This window comes from Parus major, chromosome 20 (genome assembly GCF_001522545.3).
Source record: "Parus major isolate Abel chromosome 20, Parus_major1.1, whole genome shotgun sequence".
Taxonomy (NCBI): Eukaryota; Metazoa; Chordata; class Aves; order Passeriformes; family Paridae; genus Parus; species Parus major.
In genome coordinates, this window is record NC_031788.1 from 7,147,468 (window position 1) to 7,168,900 (window position 21,433).

Below are 21,433 nucleotides of genomic sequence, written 5' to 3' on the forward strand. Positions count from 1 at the left end.
CCGAGAACAAAGGTGCCGGGGCTCGGCGCTGGCAGCGCCATGGCCGGTCCCCGGCCCTGGGAAGCGCTGCCCGGCCCGTGCCGCAGCCGGGACAGCGCTGCCTGAAATGGCTGTCGCCGCCCGGGGCCGGGCACGGGAGGGGACCTCGGCCCGCAGAGGCGCCTCCCGGCACTGATTCGCGGGTGCTGGAGGCGGCCGGGGTCGGAGGGATGGAGCAGGGACAGAGGAGATGCGGCGGCAGCGAGGCCCAGGAGAATGGTCCTGGGGCAGAGGGTCCCGGGGGTACGAGTGCTCAGAGATGTGGAACTAGAGGAGATGGGGAAGACAAAGGACACTGGGGAGGCAAAAGACCTGATGGAGGAGAGGAGCTGAGAGGAGCTCACAGCTCTGGGAAGGTGGGGAGGGTGAGAGGAAAGGGAGGGTGAGAACTGTGGAGCACAGTACACAGAGACAAGGAGAGACTGGGATGGGGGAGAGACAAACCGGTGCTGAGCAAATATAGGAGAAAGGAGGATGGATGGGAGGTGGCAGAGGGATTCCTCAGCACCTGAAATGCCACCCACTTCCAAGCACCTCTGTCAGAACTGAGCTTTGCTCCTGAAATCTTTTACTCCTTGCAGGGGCAGGTGACTTCTAATAAAGCCCCAACACCAGGACAGGGTAAAAGCATCCCCTCTTCCCATTCTGCTTCCCAAATGATTTTTTATTGCTATTTAAACCTGAAGGGTTTTAAGCCTTTATGAGATATTATGGGCTCTGACTCATGCCTTGAATACTGGTGAGCAATGCTGGGTGTGGAAGGAGGAACCCGAGGGGCGTGGGCCCCTCGGAGAGGTACTCTACAGCACACGTGTCCTCTTAAATCCTAGGTCAACATTTGGGTATATTGCCAGATATAAACCTCCCTAATCCTGGAGGCACTGACTTGATACAGCTTCTTATACCCAGTGGCTTTGATACTGCTTGCATCTCACCTGCTTCCCAAAGCTAAATAATCATCACGGGGAGAGCAGTCACAAGGCTGAGGAGGGGATGGAGAGACGCAAGGAGTCAGGGGAGGATCGCTGCAGGGAGTGGGATGCTGAGGAGGCAGCTCCGGCATCCGGCATCCAGCCGGGGTGGAGAGGAGAGCGCTGCTGGGTGTGCAGGGAGGCTGTAGCAATGCCCAGACCCTGAGGTTACCTTCACTGCATTCCTTCTGAAACCGGGGAGGAAACACCGACCTGCTGGCCGTGCAAGGAGGAGGATATTAGCTGGTTGGAAACAGTGATTTGCATACAGGGTTGGTTACAGCCTTAATTTTGAGGGCTCTGCTTGTTAGATCTGACTGTGCTTTTTCCCTGCTGCATTTTCCTTTGTCCTGTTTCTGTAATTATCCTCATTTCAACCCTGCTCTGAGGATTATTGGTCAGTAGGAAGCCTCCTAATGCCCGCTCCTCCTTGGCAGGGGAATACCCATGCCCTCGATTAAACTGAAACTCTCTGAACGGTGACAGAAGAAATTAGATCTATATTCCTCAAAGACACTCCCTGGGGCGAAGTTTCCCGACCCCCACCACGCAGCCCTGCCACCCTGCCCCTTGTGTTCGCTCTCAATATTCTCTTTGTTACAGCCACCTTCAGACCCAGCTTGGGGCTCCCCGGGGAGGGCAGAGGTGGTTTGTGTTGGAAAATCCTCATGCCCGTGTCCCGGGTGAGCTCAGCGACCGTCCCGCTGCAGCCTGTGCCCAGGACAGGCAGTCTCTGTTCCGAAATTGGGGTGAGGAGCCAACTCTAATAGGCAGCACTGTACATTAAATGACTGCTCCTCTGAGATGTTGGGTAGCTTTAGCAGAAGGTGGGCCCACTAAGTGATTGATTTTTGAGAGGCCCTTCACTGGTGGCTTAAAGAACAGCATTTATTCAATCTATAGACTGTGGAAGATACACAGAGCCCAATCAAGGGCAACACAAATGCAGGTTAGGAGACTGGCTGTTCCCTTTGCATGCAGACCCCTGCCAGACCCTGCCCACAGCCCCTTGCCTCTGCCTGCCCTCAGGGACGTGTGAATGCACCTGAAAAAGATAGTTTGCAGGTCACTTAGATGTGAAGGTTGCTGCTTAGCAGCCTGGTGGGTACCCACTGGACAACATCCATGCATTCCTTTTGGAAAGCAGCCCTTAAAGGGACGTGATATATATACATATATGTACATATATGTATTATATTTTATTTTTTTTTGTCTATTTTCAAGGAGCAAGCTAAGTGACCTCCCAAAGCCTGGCCCTTTCTCAGTCCCCCCTGCCATTACAGTAGCCACTGACCACCTCCCACTAGCCCTTCCTGCTCCGGTGCTTTGTGCCGAGTGCTGATAGCAGCTGCCGGGTCCCAGAGGCTGCCTCCCCTTCCCACGGCATACCGTGCCAGTGTGAGCTGACACCGTTGGTGCCAGTCAGCTCGGAGGAGCACTGCTCCCCACACTTCCCACTCCCATCAGTCTGTCACCACTGTCGTGTGGCAGAATTACTGCCTCCTGCTCTCCAGCACATCCGAACACACAAAGAGCTGTGCTGCTGCTGCCAGCGCTCAGCTGCTCTGCGTCTGTGAGAGGGAGGGAGCCTTGGAAAGGTCAGTGCAGGGAAGGAGGGGATGCTGGCTCCTTCCTTTAGGGGCTGCATCCTGGCATCACAGTGAAACCTTGTCCTGCTGGCTGATCCATGTCCATGGGGACTGCAGCCAGCGAGAGTACCTTACATCTCAGGGCTTCCCAGGATGGTTTAGCACCATGTGCCGGTCCCAAGAGCTTCCCCTGCCTGTTCCCCGCCTAGCAAAACCATCCCACATTATGGAAATTGAATTTCTTGATCAGTTGTGACTCCACTCTGGACTCTTCCCTTGTTTTTATTCCTGGCCCAATTTCATTGCCAGCTTTAGCAGCACAACAGCAGCAGCCGCCACTGCCCTGGCTACAGCAGGATCCTCCCTGAAGCGATGTTTAATTTATCCCCCACATCCCCCGTGCCCAAGGCAGCCCGAGGCGGGAGCACTGCCACTCTGCCCCCTCCAACCACATTAGCCCCGGGCCGATCTCGTCACCCCTGTCACCCACTGCTGACACTAACTCAACTTGCCTGCACTGTTGTAGGGGGCAGATGGACTGTCGGAGCCCGAGGGCATCTCTCTGAAACGCGTGGCTGTGGTGGAAGATTTCTTTGACATCATCTACTCGATGCATGTGGAAAGCTCGTCGGAGCCGGGCAAAGCACCCAAACATGCCGGGCAGAAGAAAACCTACCGAGCGGTGAGAGTCCCCCCGTGCCCCGGGCAGGGAGGGGCTGCAGGAGGGACAGTCCCTGGGGAACGGGGATGACAGGGCAGGTAGAAGCAGAGCCACTGGCGGGAGGCAGAGGCGAGGCAGAGCCCAGTGTGCCTGTGCGGGGAGGCGTGAGGAAGGAGGGGTTTAAAGGCAGAGCAGCTGTGCTCGGGGACAGGAATCCGGGCTGCAGCAGCAGCACAGCGCGGCTGCTGGGAGAGGAGAGAGCGAGGGAATCATACAAAGACACTGTGCATGTCTGAAGGGTAAAGGAAGAGAAATCCTCAGTATTAGTGATGGACCAGAGAATGTTTATCCAGTCCCTTGCATGCTCTGGGTCATCTGCCTCCCTGTCTCCTTCAGCCAGAGGGAAATGTCTCATGCGGGCCTTGAAGGTCAGGAGCAGCCAGAAAGGGGGATTGGGGCATGGCTGTGGCCTTCCCCTCCTCTCCAGCCCATCCTGGGTTTCCTCAGTTACAAAATGGAGGCAGGCACCAAGCTAAGTCTTGTCTTGGTTCTATGGATGCCAAGAACCAGCTCTATCCATCCTGAAACACCACTCTAGTTAGGTCAGGAATAATTTAGCTTGAAGTGTGCTTCTCTAGGGAGCTTGTTGTTTCTCCTGACTCTGCACAGCCCTTCAATGCAAACATTTAGGCTCTCCTTTTACAGGAAGAGCTGAATTTACTGTCCAAAACCAAGCTGCTCCCTTGAACCCCACAGCCCTAAGGACCAGGTCACTTAGAGACAGGAGTAGCTCGCTGGCAGCTCATCTCTCTGGTGTATACCATGTCTCAGAGCGGTCTTTGCAAGCTGCCCTTGTCTCAGTGAAGATGCCTGAGGTTCTGCCCAGCTCAGTGTGCTGCCAGGGTCAGTACAGGGTTGGAGTCTGTCCTGCCTGCCTATGTCCATGCTCCATCCACGCTGTGGTGCTGGCGGTGCTGGTGAGGCAGCCCAGTGCCCTGCAGCCTCCCACATGTGGTGGGAGTCCCCAGGGAGCAGGGCTCTGCACACAGAGCTCATGGCATCACTCCCTGCCCTGCTCCTGCGGCTGAGCATGAGGCTGGGGGCTGAGGCACACACTGACCCTCCCTGGCTGGGGGCAAGTGACCTTTCTATGGTCCAGGGAGGGCAGCCCCACCAGCATGACCACAATTCAAAAACTTTATGCTCATTTCCCCAGCAGACCACACCGACCCTTCCCTAATTCCTTCAATTCATCTCTCTGGAGGACTAATCTGTGCCCTGCACAGCCCCAGGGGAGCAGGCTGGATCCGTCTGTTTTCCCAGGCCTGCTCACAGCAGTCAGAGAGCTTCACGCTCCACCCCTCATCTCCCTCTTGAGCTGAGATCATCACATTAGCAGCGTGTATCCCCTCCTGACCTGGCAGGACGCTGCTGGCTGGGCTGCCCAGCCTCGCTCCTGCCCTCACTCCTGCCCTTGCTCCCCGGAGCGCCTTTGTGAGCTGGAAGGTGAAATGGTGCAGAGCACACGCCATGCCTGACACGGGTGCACAAAGGGACTCTGCTGAGTGGCCAGTTGGGAGGCTGTGGATCCCCTGCTTCCTTCTCCCTGCTCCCTTTCCCCACCACTTCTGATTAGAGACACTGGAGAGTTTGCCCTTGTCCATGACCTCCGGAGGGAGGCAATCAGAAAGGGAGTTTGGATGGGAGATAACTCATCAAGGAAGCTGTCTGCTCTGCAGAGCATCAAATCAGCTGAGAAATAACAACTGTATCACTAAAATTAGCTGAACATTTGCAGCAGAGACTGTGGGCTTGCTGGAGCAAAAGAGGCAGGGAGACGGCTGAGCCCGGCAGGCAGCACTCAGGGACAGTTCCCTGCCTGCAACACCGCACCACGGCTGCCACCAGCAATTTCCAGGCCCCTCATTTCAGCGTTTCTGCAGGAATCCCTTGTGCTTGTGCATCGATAAATATCACACAGAGGCGAAGACTGAGCTGGCATCCGCTTTGCCACAACAGAGCTCGCTGGGGCTGCAGCTAAATAGGAGGAGAATCCCATGAGGACCAGGCACTGCAGCCTCCATTTGAGCGCTGGGACAAGATCCCCTGAACTTTCCACCCATCTGGCATTCTGTGTGTGTGAAAGCCCGGGCTCTGCTGCCGCGCAGTGGAGATGGATGTGGCTCCCTCCCACCGCAGAGCCGGGCACGGCGCTGCCTTAGCCATGATCCAGCAAAGCCTCTGCCCCTGCCCCGCTGCTCTGCTTCTAGAACAGCACCCCCTCAGGGCAGAAAAATGCATGGAATTTAGGTATTTTTGTATTTAATGTGGACTTTTAGAATTTAGGTATTATTTGTTAACTATATAAGATAGGAGGATGACGCCCACTGGCCAGAGGAGGGGGATCAGGACATCCTGGGCCATTTTCCCAGCTCAGCCCCATCACCAGCCCTCACCCACGAGGTGTCTGATTGCAGCCCCACTTCCCATCCTGAGCCCCACTTCTGCCGGGCTCGCAGCCCCGAGGACTGGCACAAACAATTGAATTTCTGTCTGCTTTATGACCCCACTTGTAAGTGCTGTGACCCCTGTGGGGGTCATGGCCCCTGGTTTGGGAGCTGCCGTGCTCGGACAAGTCACTTAGACCAAACAGGATGGGAGATTAACCATAGGAACCAGCCCAAAGTAAGAGGTGGGCTCTCCACCTTTTAATGCCTTACAATTAAGACCAGATGTCTTCCTGGATGATGTTTTAGGCAAACCACAGGCCACTGGGCTGCTGGAGAACCTGGGTGAAGTTTCATGACTTGTGCTACACAGGTCAGACTCCAAGATTTGATGGTCTTTTATGGCCTTAAAGAAGTCTGCATTAAAATTGACTCATTCCTTCTCCAAATAACCTAGTCTTGATCTTTAGAAATACTGTAAAATTACTGCTGGCAGGAATTAATTGCAATAATAGGACTCTGGGATTGCCAGACACCTTCTGTAGGTGCTTAGGTCTGTGGATCTATTGTTTAACTTCAAGCATCCAAGTTTTAAATATTTATCCTTAGCTTTTCCTCATCTGTAAAATACATATCCCACAAAGGTTCAGGAGACTTAATTCATTACTGTTTGGAAAACTGTTTTCAATTCCCTAGATAAAGTATGTCACAGAAGTGCAAAGTATTATTAACAGTAATTGATTGTCATTGTGGGAAAAAGTGACCTGCCCTTACAAAAGATTAATGGATTCTTCAGGTTACTGGTGTGATGGTAATTAACAATGCAAACAGAGCTGACGAGGCCTTACTTTAACATTTGATTCTTACACGTTCATAGCTTTGCTCTTCCCAGACTCCAAGGGGGAATGGGAATGAGTTTCTGGGAAGGTAATGGGTACTGAGGGATACAAAGGTCTGTTCATTTGTGTCTTGGTGCCTCACTGGCACACCAGTTACACTCCTGAAGTGTTCCATCACCAACAGCTGCTCTGGAGGGAGGGATTTAGGGCTGGAGGGGACCAGGTGTGGCTAAGAGTTATGCACATGGTCCCTGTGCTCTCTGCCCCATTCTCCCTCTCCCAAGACATACAGCTCTCTGTTGTTCCCCCAGATTGCAGAGACCTATGCTTTCCTCCCGAGAGAGGCTGTGACCAGATTCCTGATGAGTTGCACTGAGTGCCAGAAGAGGATGCATTTCAACTCCAACGGCCTGGAGCCCAAAGGTAAAGTGCCAGCAGAGCTGACATTGCATTTTGCACCAGCACAGTGCCACCAACAGCTGCCAGATACTGCCCTGCCCAGGAGATACATCCTAAACTAAGGGTTTTCCTAACCTGGGCTATTTTTCATTTTATAGCCAAGCTGAAGGAATTGCATAAACCTGCTTCTTACAGCTTAGGGAGCAGAAACAGCCTGGCATTCTTTCCGAGCTTCCCCAGTGCTGCCCAAAATACAGGTCAAAAATACCACAGATATGGCTGCACCCATGATCCTGTGTGGGTGGAAACTTGAATTTCTAAAAAATATAACCTAAAGTTTTTTCCTGGAACTGGTAATTTTGTATTGAAAGACACAGAATATGTCTGAATAGCTGAAGTTTCTGATAAAGAAGCAATTTACACTAATTAATCGATAAGCACGTGATCCTGAGTTAGATAAAGGCAAGTGTTTTGGCAATCACAGTTACACTGTGGCTGTGTACACAAACAGTGTGGCCAGTGAGGTGGTTGACTCATTACAGTTCTTTTGTGGACAGGTCCAATTTGCATCTCCTTAGGTCTAAGAGAAAGCAGGATTGGGAAGAAGATGGGAACAGGTTGTCTTCCACTGTAGCTGGTTAAATGTTTATGTGGTTTTTTTCTGAATTACAAACTTCTTTTCATGATCAAGTGCAAAGCATCAAAGTAATATTGGTTTCAGCCATTAAAATTGCTTCTTTAAGAAAAAACTAAGCAAACTGCATGGAGTTGGTCTGTTTCAAAAGTAGCAAGGCAAAGTGGCTCACTTGGCAGCTCTTATCAAGAAGGGAAGCAGAATTTAAGAAACAAAAGGCCAAACAATAGAGAATTTCTAGTATTAAATACTGATTGCCAACTGTTTACTGCTGGGAGCAGAGCTAAGGACGTCCCAGAGGTTTTGTGTAAGTGGATTATGTGCCATCTATCCAAAGGTAGTGACTGAAATGCTTTGTACTTGTTACATTTTTTAAAAAAACTCTCCCAAATAACTCCATGTGCATTCTATTAGTTGAAGCTCCATTACCACAACACTTCCCACTCTGCCAGCTAAGGGCCTGATCCCTCTTTCCAATTACATCAAGAAAAGTTTTGGCCTTTGGCCTTGCTGGGAGCAAAGCTGACCTTCACACTGATTGCTCTGCATCCCTCACGGGTGACGTTCCGTTCCGGCACTGCGGCTGCAGCAGCCAGCTCATGGACAGGAAGGGTGATGGGATGAGTCAGGCCAACAGGGATGTCACTTGTTGGCTTCACCCACACCAAGACACCTTCCTAAATGCCTGGCAGTAGCTGAGCTGCCAGGTCCAGAGTTTGGGATCTTGTGTCAGGAGGTATCTAATGAAAAGGGTTGTTGTTCCTTCACAGAATCACAGACTGGTTGGGTTTGGAAGGAACCTTGAAGTCCATCTCATTCCAGCCCCTTGCCAAGAGCAGGGACATCTTCCATTAGATCAGGTTGCTCAAAGGCCATCCAACTTGGTGTTCCTTCAGGGGCTTCCACCCACCCACCATCCTGCATCTCCTGTGTCTCTCCCAGCAACACACACCCACCCTGTTCAGAAGCAGTTCAGGGAATACCTGGTTGTGGATATCCCTGGGAGTGTGCTTCTAGCTGTGGGAACCATGATCAGAGCTGACATCCATCTGTCCTGAACAAATTCATAGCTTAATAGCAATTATTGGTTATTTTCATAAAGCTTCTCCCCTTAGCAGTTCTTTTAAAAATAAATCAATCAGGAATACAAAGGATCCCACAGGTAAAAAATCTTACCCTCCAGGAATGAAAGGACAGAAGTGCTTCTCTGCCTGAATAGCACCTAAATAGTGACTAAGTACATGTGAAAATGCATTGAGTAGATTAGATAAGGTTACTTTTACTGGGGAAGGGTGTTTGATTTCACTAACACATATTCAGGAATTTATCAGGAGCAAATCACCTAAAAAAAACCACTGGGGTCATAGAAGAATTACTGAGGTGTATGCACATGCATATGTACATAGAAGCACAGACAGGTAAAGTTTAACTCAGTGAGATGACAAAATTTGAGTAATTCCCATATCTTTCTATTTGTCTTGTCTGTGAAACAAATCTGAACACATTTAATTTGCGATCACAAAAATCCCTAATTAAACATATCTGACATCAAACCCTGCAGGGCACCCACATCATAAAAGCAAATTGTGTTGCTTGTGGGAAAGTTTGAACGTCACTGGACTTCACTGGGATCTCTTTACGGTGTTATTAAATTAGAAGTAATTCTGGTGGAGTGATAAAATGTGGAACTAGGATCAAAACCATTTCTGCCTGTTCCATCTGTGTGTCCAACATGTGGGGCATGTGATAGAGATAACTGAAAAATGAGCTAAAGGATTCCAGGAGCTTCCTCTTGTGACATAGGATGTGAGGATTGTTCCCGTGGAGCCCCTCCAGGCCTTTTAAAACAAAGGTTTTCTTTCTTTTCCAGATAACTTAGAAAAAGGGGGAAAAAAAAAAAAAGGGTTTGGTTTCTTAGGTTCAAACCCTTATATTCAGTTACCCTTATGTTCAGTTGCACAAATTCACAGTAAATTTGTGGCCTCTAATGGGATTGTTCCAAATTTACATCAGGATGGTTTCAGCCAGAATCTAAGCACTAAAAGATCACTTATCTCCCTCTTAGTCCCTATCTGAAGTTGCTGAGCCGCTCCTGTTCAGCTTCATTCATCTCTGCATCGATGAGCAGGGGAGTGGGGAATGGCAGGACAGCAATTCATAATCCTCAGAGATCTGAAATACTCACCTCATCCATGCCTGAGCTTCAGGAGAGAGCAGCTCAATCTGTGTTACTCTTAGCAAAAGCTTTCCTAAACTCTTAGGGACTCAGCCAGCTGGAGAAGGTGGCAGGTTTTGTTCCTGTGAAAAGCTCCCCTTGTACTGGGATTTTAGCATTTTTTCATCACAGCACAGCATCCATGCGCAGTAGAATAATAGTTTATTTTGGATTTTTAATGTATAGAGACATAGAAGTGCTCCTAATCTGTAGGTCAAAGTGTGACAGAGACTGCTGACAAAAAGCCATGAGAAAAGATGGAGGAATCAGTTTACAAGGTTCCTAAAAGCTTTGGACCTTCATATTTGGGCAAGTTGATGGCTTGAGCAGCACTAGCCACCCTTCCCTGCACCCACAGGCAGGAAGGCTCCATCTACCCGGGAATGGACTAGATGAACGTGAGATAAAAAGCATTGTATTTCCATGGACCCAGTCAATGTCTTGATAGAGAAGATTTGCAAAGACCTTTGTGATGTTTAAGTCAATTACAGGCGGTTCTGAGGTCAGGTAATTTCTTAATCAGACATGATGGATGTGGTGTTTCCAGAGGTGTGGAGCATCTTCAGGTCTGCTGAGTTTCAACAGGATTTTTTGACACTCAGCATTTCTGAGAAGCAGGCCCATTAGGATTGGGTTGATGGCTTTTCTGAGGTGCTGTAAAACATTTTGTGAAGGCTCTTTTTCAAGGGGCTCTGTCACACATGCCTGTGAAACCAGTGACCCCAGAAAATGCAAGCCAGCCAGGGAGATTCAGAAACAGGAATGGAAACCTCCCACCATAAGTTCACCTTCAGCTCCTGGGAATCCTTCTTCCCTTGTTGCTGCTTAAGCTCCCTGTCCAGTGGGTACCACACATCTCTTCAACATGTGCTGGAGGGCTGGATTAATTCTCCAAATTTGCAGTTGCCTGTGCTGAAAGCAAAAAAAAAATCTTGCTTGTAGCCATCAGCCATCCCTGTGAACAATGGCAGCTTTCCTTCTGGACAAACCCACTGCATGAGCCTGCAAATTCAGTGTTAGAACAGATCATTCCAGCAGCCTTCATGTTCTGTGTCCTGCAGGACCCACAGTGGTGTTGGCAGAGCAGAAAAATCTTTGAGAATTCAGAGAAATCACTGAGAATTTGCTTTGTGGGGCCTGGCCAGACAGAGCAATTTGCAGGAGCATCCAAACTTGGAGCCATCTCTAGAGCTCAGTGTGATACAGCCAGAGGAATCAACAGGAACAATTTAAATTAAAGATCTCTAAAATTAAGTTTGTGTTTTAATGAGGATGTTAAAAATAATCTTCATCACCAGATAGAGATACTTAATACGTTGCCTTAATGTTAACTCCTACCTGAGGGAATCCCAGCAAAATTGGCAAGACTTTGCAATGCTGAAGCAAGCTGCAAATAGATTCTTGTTCATCACTCCCTGCATAAATCCCATGTGCATGGAAGCACTTCTGAGGCTTCAGCAAGACTTGGTTTCTTCCTCAAGTTTGAGGGACACTGAAAAATTATACATTATGTGTAGCTTCTTTTTCCACAGGTGACAGCAATGCTTTTTTTTTTTTTTTTCCCCAAGACAACATCTGTTCTGTAATTATGTTCTTGGTGGGGTCAAGTTCTTAGAGGAACCTTCTCTCAGCAGGTGGTGGCTCTTGCCAGGGATTTGAAGTTCTCCTGAAACCCCATAGTAACAATTACAAGAACATACCTGCAGGTCCCTCATCTAAGTAACACTTTTCCTCTGTTCTTCAGAGAGCGAGCCACCTTCCTCCTTGGTTTCTGGGATCATTGACTACAACATGCCCCTCACCTCGACTTACCTGAAGCAGATGAAGCTGCGGGTGATGAATTCACAGGAGCAGGTGAGTGACGCGCCGGGATCTGCCTGTGCCGAGGAGCTGAGCGGGCACATTGATTCTGGGAGGATGGTTTTGGGAATGGCTGCTTTGTCCAAGCTGGTCATGCTCTGACCAAGCACAGCAATCCTGGGAGGCAGTGCATCCTGGTTCTCCTGCCTCAGGGGCTGCTTCAGAGTTGTGCCAGTGGAGAGAAGCAGAGATGGGGTTGATTAAGTTACTGTTTGTAACAGTCTGCTTGTTCTTTAGACATACGGTTCTTCTAAGAAATTGTTTAAAAATAAATATGGCAAATAGTAATTTGTTTATCTCCCACTGATGTCTGGGAGCTTTAGCAGATGGGGTCTGAAGCCCAGACCTAGTTTTGGTTGCTCCAGGGCTCTCTTAAACTACTCAGCAACTTGAAGGGGTTCAGCTGCAGCCGCTCTGCTCCCACCTCAAACTGGGACTCAGCTCTGTTGTTTGGTGACAGCGTTAAGCCTCTGGATTTTAATTTGGGGATGTATAGGGCACCCTGCCACAGGATTATACCCAGGCTGTGCAATTTTCTGAAGTTCTGCAGCTGCAGAATTAGCTATGGGAACCTCTGTGCACCATGGAAACAGTCTATAAAAAGAAAAGTATGTTTTACTTGCTCCCCACAATCTGCACTGGAAGCCAGTGCTGGATTTTCTTTCCAGCACACTGAAACCTGAACCTGATTTCACACATTGCTGCCAGTGGCAAGATGTGACAGCGTTTGCATGGTGCTGTAGTGGAAAACATTGCTGGGAGCCTGAGCACCCGGTGGGGGTTTTTATCCAGCAGCTTCTAAAAGGGATGTGGGTTAGAGCATCACTGGCAGGGTGTAAAATGCCAAGTGTGGGTTTGCTGGAGGGATACCGAGCTCCTCCATCACTTCTGTTGTGAAACCTTCTTGCTGGAGGACAAAATGGCATCTGGTGGGAAGCACTTCTGTGTCTCAGAGTTTTTTCCTTTGCATTTGTTTGACACCTGAGTGAGTTTCAGGATTGGTTTCAGGTTTTGAAAGGTGAAAGGCTGATGTGCCGGGTTTTGTGCTCATGATGGCAATTTGGGGGGCAGCTGGGCTGAACTGGATTGGGCTGAATGGGGCTGTGGACGTGGAGTGGATGGATGTGTTCCTTTGTGCCACCTGATTGATTGATACTTTGGGACCACTTCAACATGTTCCAGCCACCTTTGAGTTGTGTAGTTTGCTGGGTTTTGGTGCAGCTCCTGGCAGAGTGGCGTTGGTGTAGCAGACCCTGCAATCTTGTTCTTCACCTAGGTCAGGGACTCAGGGACCATGAAAGCTGCCTGTGCTTTTCAGCATTTGATGTGGTTGTTTCAAGTTAAGTTTGCTGCATACAGAGGACTGAGTAGTTTGACTTGTCACCATTTATACATTTTCAAGCAGTTCCTCTTGGCTCTGAAGATGCTTGAAGGAAACGTGTGCTGCAAGGCTTCATTAAACTCCTGTACCAAATTTATACAGGTGGCAAACTGGCCTTGCAGTTTGATCTTACTCTCAGGATAGCACACCATCCAGAAGTTGGGAGGCTTCAGTAGTGGATCTTGAGTTTTTGAGCTGCCTACTTAGGGATGCTTGTTTTGAGAACTTTGGTTGGTAATTTAGAGTTTATAGCCTGAATTTTGGTGCAGCAGTTTGCACTGGAACTGTCACTAGATCGATATAACGTGCTGCTAACATGAATACTCCTGAAGCTTGCAGGGATTGGAATAGAAGCGTATGTCATGTGGGAACAAAAAGGGACCAGCTGAGGCAACCAGCAGTTGTTGGTTTAGATCATAAATCAAATGGTTTGATGTTATTCTCTGCCTCTAAAGTTTTCCTTCTCCTGTGCTCCTGTCATTACACTGCAGCGCAGCTTTCGAAGCTTTTCAAGCCATAGCAGCCAAGGGAAAAACCTGTTTGGAAGAAGTAAAATTTGCTGTTCACTGTGCTACTGAAACTGATTCCTGAGAGCAAAGTAAAAAAAAAAGATCAGTCCTATTGCTCAGACTTCTGAAGCATTGAAATTTTCCATCATGACAAAAGTCTGAAGAGGATTCAGATGGTTGGATCTATCGGGGAGAATCCAGCAGGATTTGAGTGCAGTCCCTTCTGACATGGGACATTTCCCAGCTTTCTCTGGGGAATCAGTAGAATTATTTAGGAGTGCCACATTGACATGGCTTAAATCCCTCCATGGATGGTGGGCAGCCTGTTCCAGGGCTGGATGACCCCTTTGGTGAAGAAATTTTTCCTAATATCCAATCTAAACCTCCCCTGGTGCAACTTGAATGAAAAGTGCCACACTCAAGTAGCTGTGGCTGGACCTGGAGCTGCTAATGCTGAGGCTACATGAAGAAAATGTGTGTAATAATGCCAATAACAGGGGTCAGTTCCCTCCACAGGCATTCCCCTGCTAATTTTATTATTCATACTTTGCACTGCAAAGAAAAGAGTGCCATCCTTTTTTCCTGGAGGATCCTGGCAGTCCGTGGAACACAGGCTGTGTGACACAGGCTGCTGCTCTCCCTTCCCCAGGGTTAGGGTTAGGATTGCACAGTTCAGGTATTGAAGCCTTTGGAGTTCCAAGTGTTTGCCAACTGAAAGAGCCCTCTAAAGACAGCAGAACTAATTCTGACTTTTATGCAAATGCAAAACAGGCAGGAAAAATAATTAAAATTTGCACTATGCAGATATCCCCTGCAAGGGTTTTATCTACCAGCATATCCAGGCTGCTCTTGCTGAGCACTGCCATTGTGCCACTTTGCTGCCTTCCTCTCACTAACATTTGATGGTGTTAATAGAAATAAATTAAGCAATGGACTCGTGTTTCCCTTGGCTTTGGCCAAAAGCAATTATTTGTATGCAGCAGCACCAGGAGAAACTCGCTTCATTCAGGGTAACAATGAGTGAATTTATGCCAAAGTGGCCTTTTAACTTCATTATTCAGGAAAAAAAAAAAAAAGTGTGTGTAAGTATAATCTATTAGTGCTGCTAAGCACATCAGTATTAGGGAACCAGTGTCTCCAGAAGGAAGCACAGCCAGAAGAACCTTAAAGAAAGCATTTTATCCCTGCTTAGGGACAAAAAACTGTCAGAAGAAAAGCTCTTTACGTGGTTCCTCACAAAATTAATTAATATATCCCACAGAATATATATCTATATATTTTTTGGAGTCAGAACATCTGTTCTGGGACAGTGGAAAACAGCAGAGACTTATGTTGTTTATACTGAGTTCAGTAGGACATGCAGGTTCTTCTGGGGTGGAATCATCCTTTATCCCCATTTTTTTACCAGTTCTCACATGTGTGAAAAATCAGGCCCCTTACTCTTTCCAGAGAGCGGAATTAGCCCCATTTCATGGTATCTACCAAGGCATTAAAGCATCCCTGAACTGCTGACCTTCCCAATCTAGCAGCAAAAAGGAATGAATAGAAGATATTTGATATTTATCTATAATGATCCTTCCACCTCATTTTCAAATGCTAAATATTAGCATTTTTAAATGATTGGTTATTTTATTGCAGTCATTTTTCAGACAATCTTTTCTGTGTTACTGAACATCAGCCTTGGATTTATTTTTTATGCCGCTGTTGGGCAGGGTTTCCACTGGTGATGGGAGGAATAGACAGATTTTCAGAGGACAAATCCCAGCACTGAAATGCCAGGCTCTCTCTCTCTGCTCTGGAGTTGTTGCTGCTACCTTGGCAGAAACAGTCCAGGGCCGAGTAACCAGGTTTAAATGATACAGAAATGTTTTCAAAGATTGCTTCAGTGGCTGCTGGCAGAAGGTCACGCAATCAGTGAATGGCAGGAGCTGCTCTTGGATGGGAAATAAGAAGAGTGTTTTTCTTGTTGCTATGGCTTTGCTGCACTGACTTGTAAGTGTTTGAGAGGGACAGAGCCTTGTCCTGCACCATCACACATCCCATCCATCCAGTAATTTCCCTGTGAGCCTGGAGTGTGCGATGGTGCGTGGATGAGAGGTGGTTTTCAGAGCACTATTTCAAGCAATGTTTTAGCTCAGACAGCTGGATAATCCTAGAAGGGGGGTGCAGGGGCTTAAATCCCACCGATGTACATGGAGTTGGTCTTGTTTGGTGCTGGTGAGGATCAAGCCTCTGCAGGATGTGAGAGCTCGCAGAGCCTCATGACCAGGGGTTGGTTTGCAGTGTGAATTCCTCCTCCTTTTTCCCTGGTCTACCCATTACTGTGCTTGCTCACTTCAGTGTCTCAGAGGCTCTAAGAGGAGCTGAGATGCATTTTCCCCTGGCAGCTCACTCGCTTCCTTCTGCTTTGGAAGCATCCCATCCAGTCCTGGGGGTGCAGAAGGCAGGGAGGGGAGCCTGCAGCCACAGAGGGCACACTGGGTTTTTATTTTCAGTCTGTAAATTCAGTAGTGAAAATTGCAGACATCTCATTCCACATAGTTCAGAGATCAGGAGCAAATTTGGCAGAGCTGGCAGCTGCTGGGCAAGCCCTGGGATTTGGATTTAGCTGAGTGTTTCGTGAAGGCATCCTGGAGAAACGCTGTGTGTGTTCACAGAGGTGAGGAAGGCAGAAGCAGGCAGTACTTGAAAGGAAGTGGGATGATGCGTTTGCATCACATGAGGATGATAAGGTACTTCCCAGTCCATTAAAGAGGGTGTTAAACATCTCCGGGAATAAATACCTCTAGATCAACTTGACTTGAGCTCCAGATAGCTCTTATCAGGAGGCTTCGTCTTAGCTTGGGAAGATTTTTGTTTCCTGCTGCCAATTTTTAAGTCTTTTTTGAGCACGAGAGAAGTTCCCTAAACGCACCCTTAGGCAGAGAAGGGAGCGGTGGCCGTAGGCACAGGGACACACCGAGTCAGAAACAGATCTCGCTGCTCTGCTGCACAGCCCTCTAGTGGGGACAGAGCTGCTGCCGCCGGGAGCCGGCTTTGCCTGGAAAACTTCGGATCTGTTCTTAACGACACACTTAGTCCAGGAAAAGCCAGGTCCAGCTGTCACACCAGGGTTCTTTACTGGCAAAGATGCTTTAGCAAAACTTTCATCCTTTGCCTAACATCCATGAGATGCAGGAGGTCAGATGACCGATCCATTTAGCCTGGTTTCACCCTGGTGTGAATGGGTTGCTTTCAGTGAAAGGCAACTCATTTTTGTTACCGGGAATTAACTCTGGCATTCCCAGCTAGTAATAACTCGGGAGCTTTTATTTCCTGCTGTGTGGATCTGTCAGTACTTTTCCCAGTGTTCCAGGTGAGCTCTGTTTGTTCAGTATGACGTGTGCTGCGAGCAAACAGTGTGAGACCAACATGGGCTGGCTGGGGTCGGTCCTGCCACTGTAATTCTTGTCTTCCAGTGAGAAGTGATGCCAAGGCTCTGACTCTTTGCTGTTTTGGGGCTAATCATGCTATTTTCTATAAGAAAAGAAGTGGCATTGCCTGTTTCTACTGGTGCTGGGGACAATTCATCCCCCCGAAGTACTCAGGTGTATTTAGTTGCTGCATGTGACAGCTCCAATCTGTTCTGTCTCTTCCCCACTCTCTCTTCACTTCCCTATGGTGTTGTGCAGCTCAACTAAGGTCCTGGAGAAGTAGCTGGGGGATGTTTAGAAGTTTGTCTGGCTCTTGGTGGAGCTGTGGTTGTCATGCAGATCCACCCATGGGAAATTGGGACTGATCACTCTCCACCACACACACCTATCCTGGTGCCTGTTATCTGGTCTCAGAAGCCTGCTACATCTGAGCTGCATGAGCTTGTGTCTTGGAATACTGAATAAGCAGGGCCAGAAGCCACACTACCTCTCTTTAATTCCTCATTTCTTCCAAGTTACATTCCCTGTTTGGTAAGGAGAGCTGCTGTCCAATCCTTTGTGTGTTAACCAGCATCAGAGGCAGCTGTTCTCAGTAGAACTGGAAAAAAAGTTTTGATTCAGGGCCTGTAAAGTGGGGCTGGGAAATATTTCCAGGGGAAAAAAAAAAGTAAAGATGTCAACCTCAGAGAGATGAAAAATCACTATTGCAACATCTGTGGAGTAGTCTCATGGATCCAGTTGGATCTGTCCTGTTCCTGTGGAAAGCTGTGCATGGTGGGCTGTTCTGCATCATCTCAAAGCTCAGGTGCTGACGTGCTGTACACTGACTTTGATCAAGTCACACAAATGGCTGTTTCTTAATTGCCTTCTCCCTTTAAAAAGGGGATAATACCTTAGAGAGACTTCTGAGGTCTTGCTCACTAATAAAGCTCTTCAAGAGCTTGGATGGCAACTACTTTGAGAGCGCAAACTGTTATTAATGATTTCCGTTATTACAGAAGATGAAGCTGTGTGGTTCAGCTTTTTAACCTTGAATTGTGTGCTTGCTTTTGTTTCCGCTGCTGTTCAACCTGCGCGGGCAGGTTTGCACCTTGTCTGCTTGCACACGCCCCTCAGACTCACAGCAGGAGTTGTGTGTGCACAGAAGGAGCTGAGGAGTCAGTTTTACTCACAAGGATGGATTCTGAATCGTGTGGAATGCTTGAGAGTGGCCAAAAATGGTTTTAGTGGGGGTTCTGTTTATGGTTACTCCATTCTGATTTGGGGAGCCAAGAGATAAGCTTTGGGGTTGTCCTCACTGTATAGAGCAGCGCAGACATAACTACTGGGGCTGTGGATTTGGGCAGTGGAAAGGAATGTTAGGGGATATTTGACTGTTATGGACCTATCTCTTCAAACACCCATTCCCTGTACTCCAGAAGAAGAAAATTCTATCCACAGAAACAACTCCTTTCCTGCTCCTGTATTTGGCAGTGACTGGGGTACCCTGTGAAGTATGGAGCTGTATTTCCTTTCCTTCTCTTGGTCTTGGCTCCTGAGAGAAAAAGCCCCTTTTATTCATGCCCATGCCAGATGCTAACTACTGCTACTTCTCAGGATGAAGTGGGAATACAGCCCTCTGTCCATGAAGAACCTGATCTATTATGAAGTTTCCCAAATCTTTACCCTCCTTTTTTTCCCCTGACTCTGTTCTGGATGATAGTGTGGATAAAAGCTGTGTCTGCCCCTCATGCCATGCCTTCCTCCAGTCCCTCCTGCCCGTTTCCTTCCTGGCCTCGCCCCTGAGAGAATTGCATTTCACTGCTTATTCCTCAGCAAGGTTTGATGGTCACGGAGGACCCAATGCAGGAGGTCCCGTTTGTTATTTAACCTACTTTTCAGAGGCACAAGAACATCAAGTGACTCGCACAAGGTCGTCCATGAGTCAGTGACTCCTCTGGCGTGATGGCCAGAGCCTGCAGTCCTTGCTCCCACCACTAGATCCCCGTGCCCACAATCCACAGCACCACAACCATTCAATTAAGCTCCTGCAGCGCCTTAAATGTCGTGTATTCCTGGGTTTGACAGCAGTCCTGGTATTCTTGTGGAGCCTTGCTTTAGGAAGTGACAATAGATGAGGTCAGGTCATCGTTAGCGATGCCCTTGGAAGCATCACTGCCTGGTGCTCAGGCAGGCTCTGTGGTGTGGGTGCTGTCACAGCTGGGACATGGCTCTTCCCAGGACCTGCAGCTTTGCTCTGGTGGCATCCTGCAGGACCCTGCTGGACCAACACAGTCAGACAGGGAGCCCCAGGCTCTTTGCATGGGCAGATCTGTGTCCATGTGAGGGGGCAGGCAGGTACCAGAGGTAATGAACACATTGTGAAGAGAGAGGGAAGGAAGCGACTTATAAATAATAGATTTGATGTATATTATATATGTGATATAGTAACAGCAGCACTGGTTTGTTATGGTGTGCGTTTTTTTAATGTGTAATCTCATAAGGCACTTACCCCTGTTACTGACAACTCGATAAAATTATTATTACCAATTCTATATCTAATTGCCAGTTATTTCCCCCTAGACAATTTGAATCCGAAAAATACCCGCTAGAAAGGCTCTTGGTGTGCTTTTTCCCAGAGCTTCCCTGGCTGTTTCTGGAGGCAGCCCCTCTTCCGCTGGTGAGCCCCACTTCTGCCAGCCTCGTGACCCCGCGCGCTGGCACAAACAATTGCATTTCTGTCGGGCTCATGACCCCACTTGTAACAGTGGTGACCCCCCTTGGGGTCAGGACCCCTCTCCTGCGCGGGGAACAGCTCCTGCCCAGCAACTCTTGCTGAATGACTCTTCCTCCCTCACTCCCTGTGTGGACCCGGCTGTTCCACACTAAGTTTGCCGATGTGAAATTTAGGTTAATCCATTTCCAAAGTGGATTAAGCTAACCCACACAAAGGCACTTAGTATAAAATAAGAGTGTCCACATGGTGAGGCAGCATGGAATAGTGACTGTGCTTCAAACTCACATCCTGGCCAGTTTGTGTCCTCTGCAAGCTCAACAAACAGAGGGGCAGGCACTTCAGTCCCAGGGGATGTGCTCTTCCAAATGGCTTTAAGCCGGTCTAGCTTGAAGCCAAAGGAAGTGCAAGGAGTAAACAAAGCCCAGCAATGGGAAGGGGTTAAAGCCCGCTCCGCTGAGGTTCTCTGCAAGGCTCCTGTTCACCTTAAATGGTCAGGATTTTATTTTAGCTTCAGGGAGGAGCAGCAGCCATGGAGCTGGAAGGGAGTGCAGAGAAGGCCCTGTGGCTGGGGGCTCACAGCCCGCTGCCCTCCCAGCCATCCACTTCCTGCAGAAGACCCTCAGGGCTCCCACTCTTGCCTTTCAGCCTCTGGCTCCACGAGCAGCCTGGAGGAGATGGAAATGTAGTACTGAGTGATGCCCATTTTCACCTCTGGCCTCAGATCTTCCTGAGACACCCTCTTCCCTTGCCACTTTCCTGGCAGTGAGGTGGTTAATGCTGGAACAGATAACATCATAATTGGACATCCGCACTAACAAGCCATAAACCCAAACCTGGCAGTTCCCATGCTGGCTCTGGCACCATTTCTGGTACCAGCCTATTGCAGGCTCCACACTGAACTGCTACACTTGGTTTATTTCATAAATCATTTCCTTTGTAACCATTAAATAGTGAAACGTGAAGTGGGATGGGGAGGGGGTTGTTACAATGCTGGTGCCCATCACTGTGGTGGGGATCACCATCCCATCACGGTGATCCCAAACTAAGACAGAAGTCATTGACCCACTGCCCTCGGATCCCAGCCTGAGAGCAGGTACCACCCTGGGGGCTGCCGGGACCCCCAGCGCTGCCCTGCCAGGGCTGGGGTGCAGAATCCCCATCCTCCCGGGGATGTGGCAGCCGGTGCCCTGCCCAGAGCTGTGCTGGGTAAGCCGGTGATTTCCCAACAGCCCTGCTCCAGCGTTCAGAGGCTGCGGCGGTGGGTGATGGTGCTGCTGGAAGCGCGGGGTCCTCCTGCTCCCGCGGAGTGAGGGAGAATCATCGGGAACAAAAGGATTCGGCACCGCGGCACCCACCGCGCGGGGAAGGGGCTGCGGGACCCACGGCGCCCGGGGCTCGCTGCAGGGGCCCCGCACTTGCAGCCGCGCACGGGCGGACCCAGGGACGGAGCTCCCGGGGCCGCACCGAGCCGGGTGGGCAGAGGGTCCCCGGCCCGGGCCGTGACGGGCGGCAGACCCCGGTGCCGTGCCCGAGAGGAGGGTCCCCGGATCGCCTGCAGCCCCCCGGGCCGTGCGGAGCGGAGGATGCCCGGGAGGGTATCGGCCCTCCCAGCCGATCCGAACCGATCCGTACCGTGCCCCGGCCGCGCATTCTCGCGCTCTCCAGCAGGCGCCCGGCCCTGGACATTGTCTCCTCCCGGGGAAGGGCCCTCCCGGCCCTCCACAATGTGCTCTTCCAGGCGCGGCTCCGCACCCCCCGCC

The 21,433-nt window shown here is 49.4% G+C and overlaps 1 protein-coding gene across 1 annotated transcript in view; it reads left to right on the plus strand.

The window, feature by feature from the left end:
• NOL4L (nucleolar protein 4 like) overlaps positions 1-21,433 on the plus strand; it is a 58,700-nt gene that overhangs the window by 14,382 nt on the left and 22,885 nt on the right. Inside the window, exons 2-4 of the mRNA XM_015647816.3 lie at positions 3,126-3,281; positions 6,858-6,969; positions 11,539-11,648. Of these exons, the coding sequence (XP_015503302.1) occupies positions 3,126-3,281; positions 6,858-6,969; positions 11,539-11,648 (378 nt within the window). The remainder of the gene's footprint in view (positions 1-3,125; positions 3,282-6,857; positions 6,970-11,538; positions 11,649-21,433) is intronic.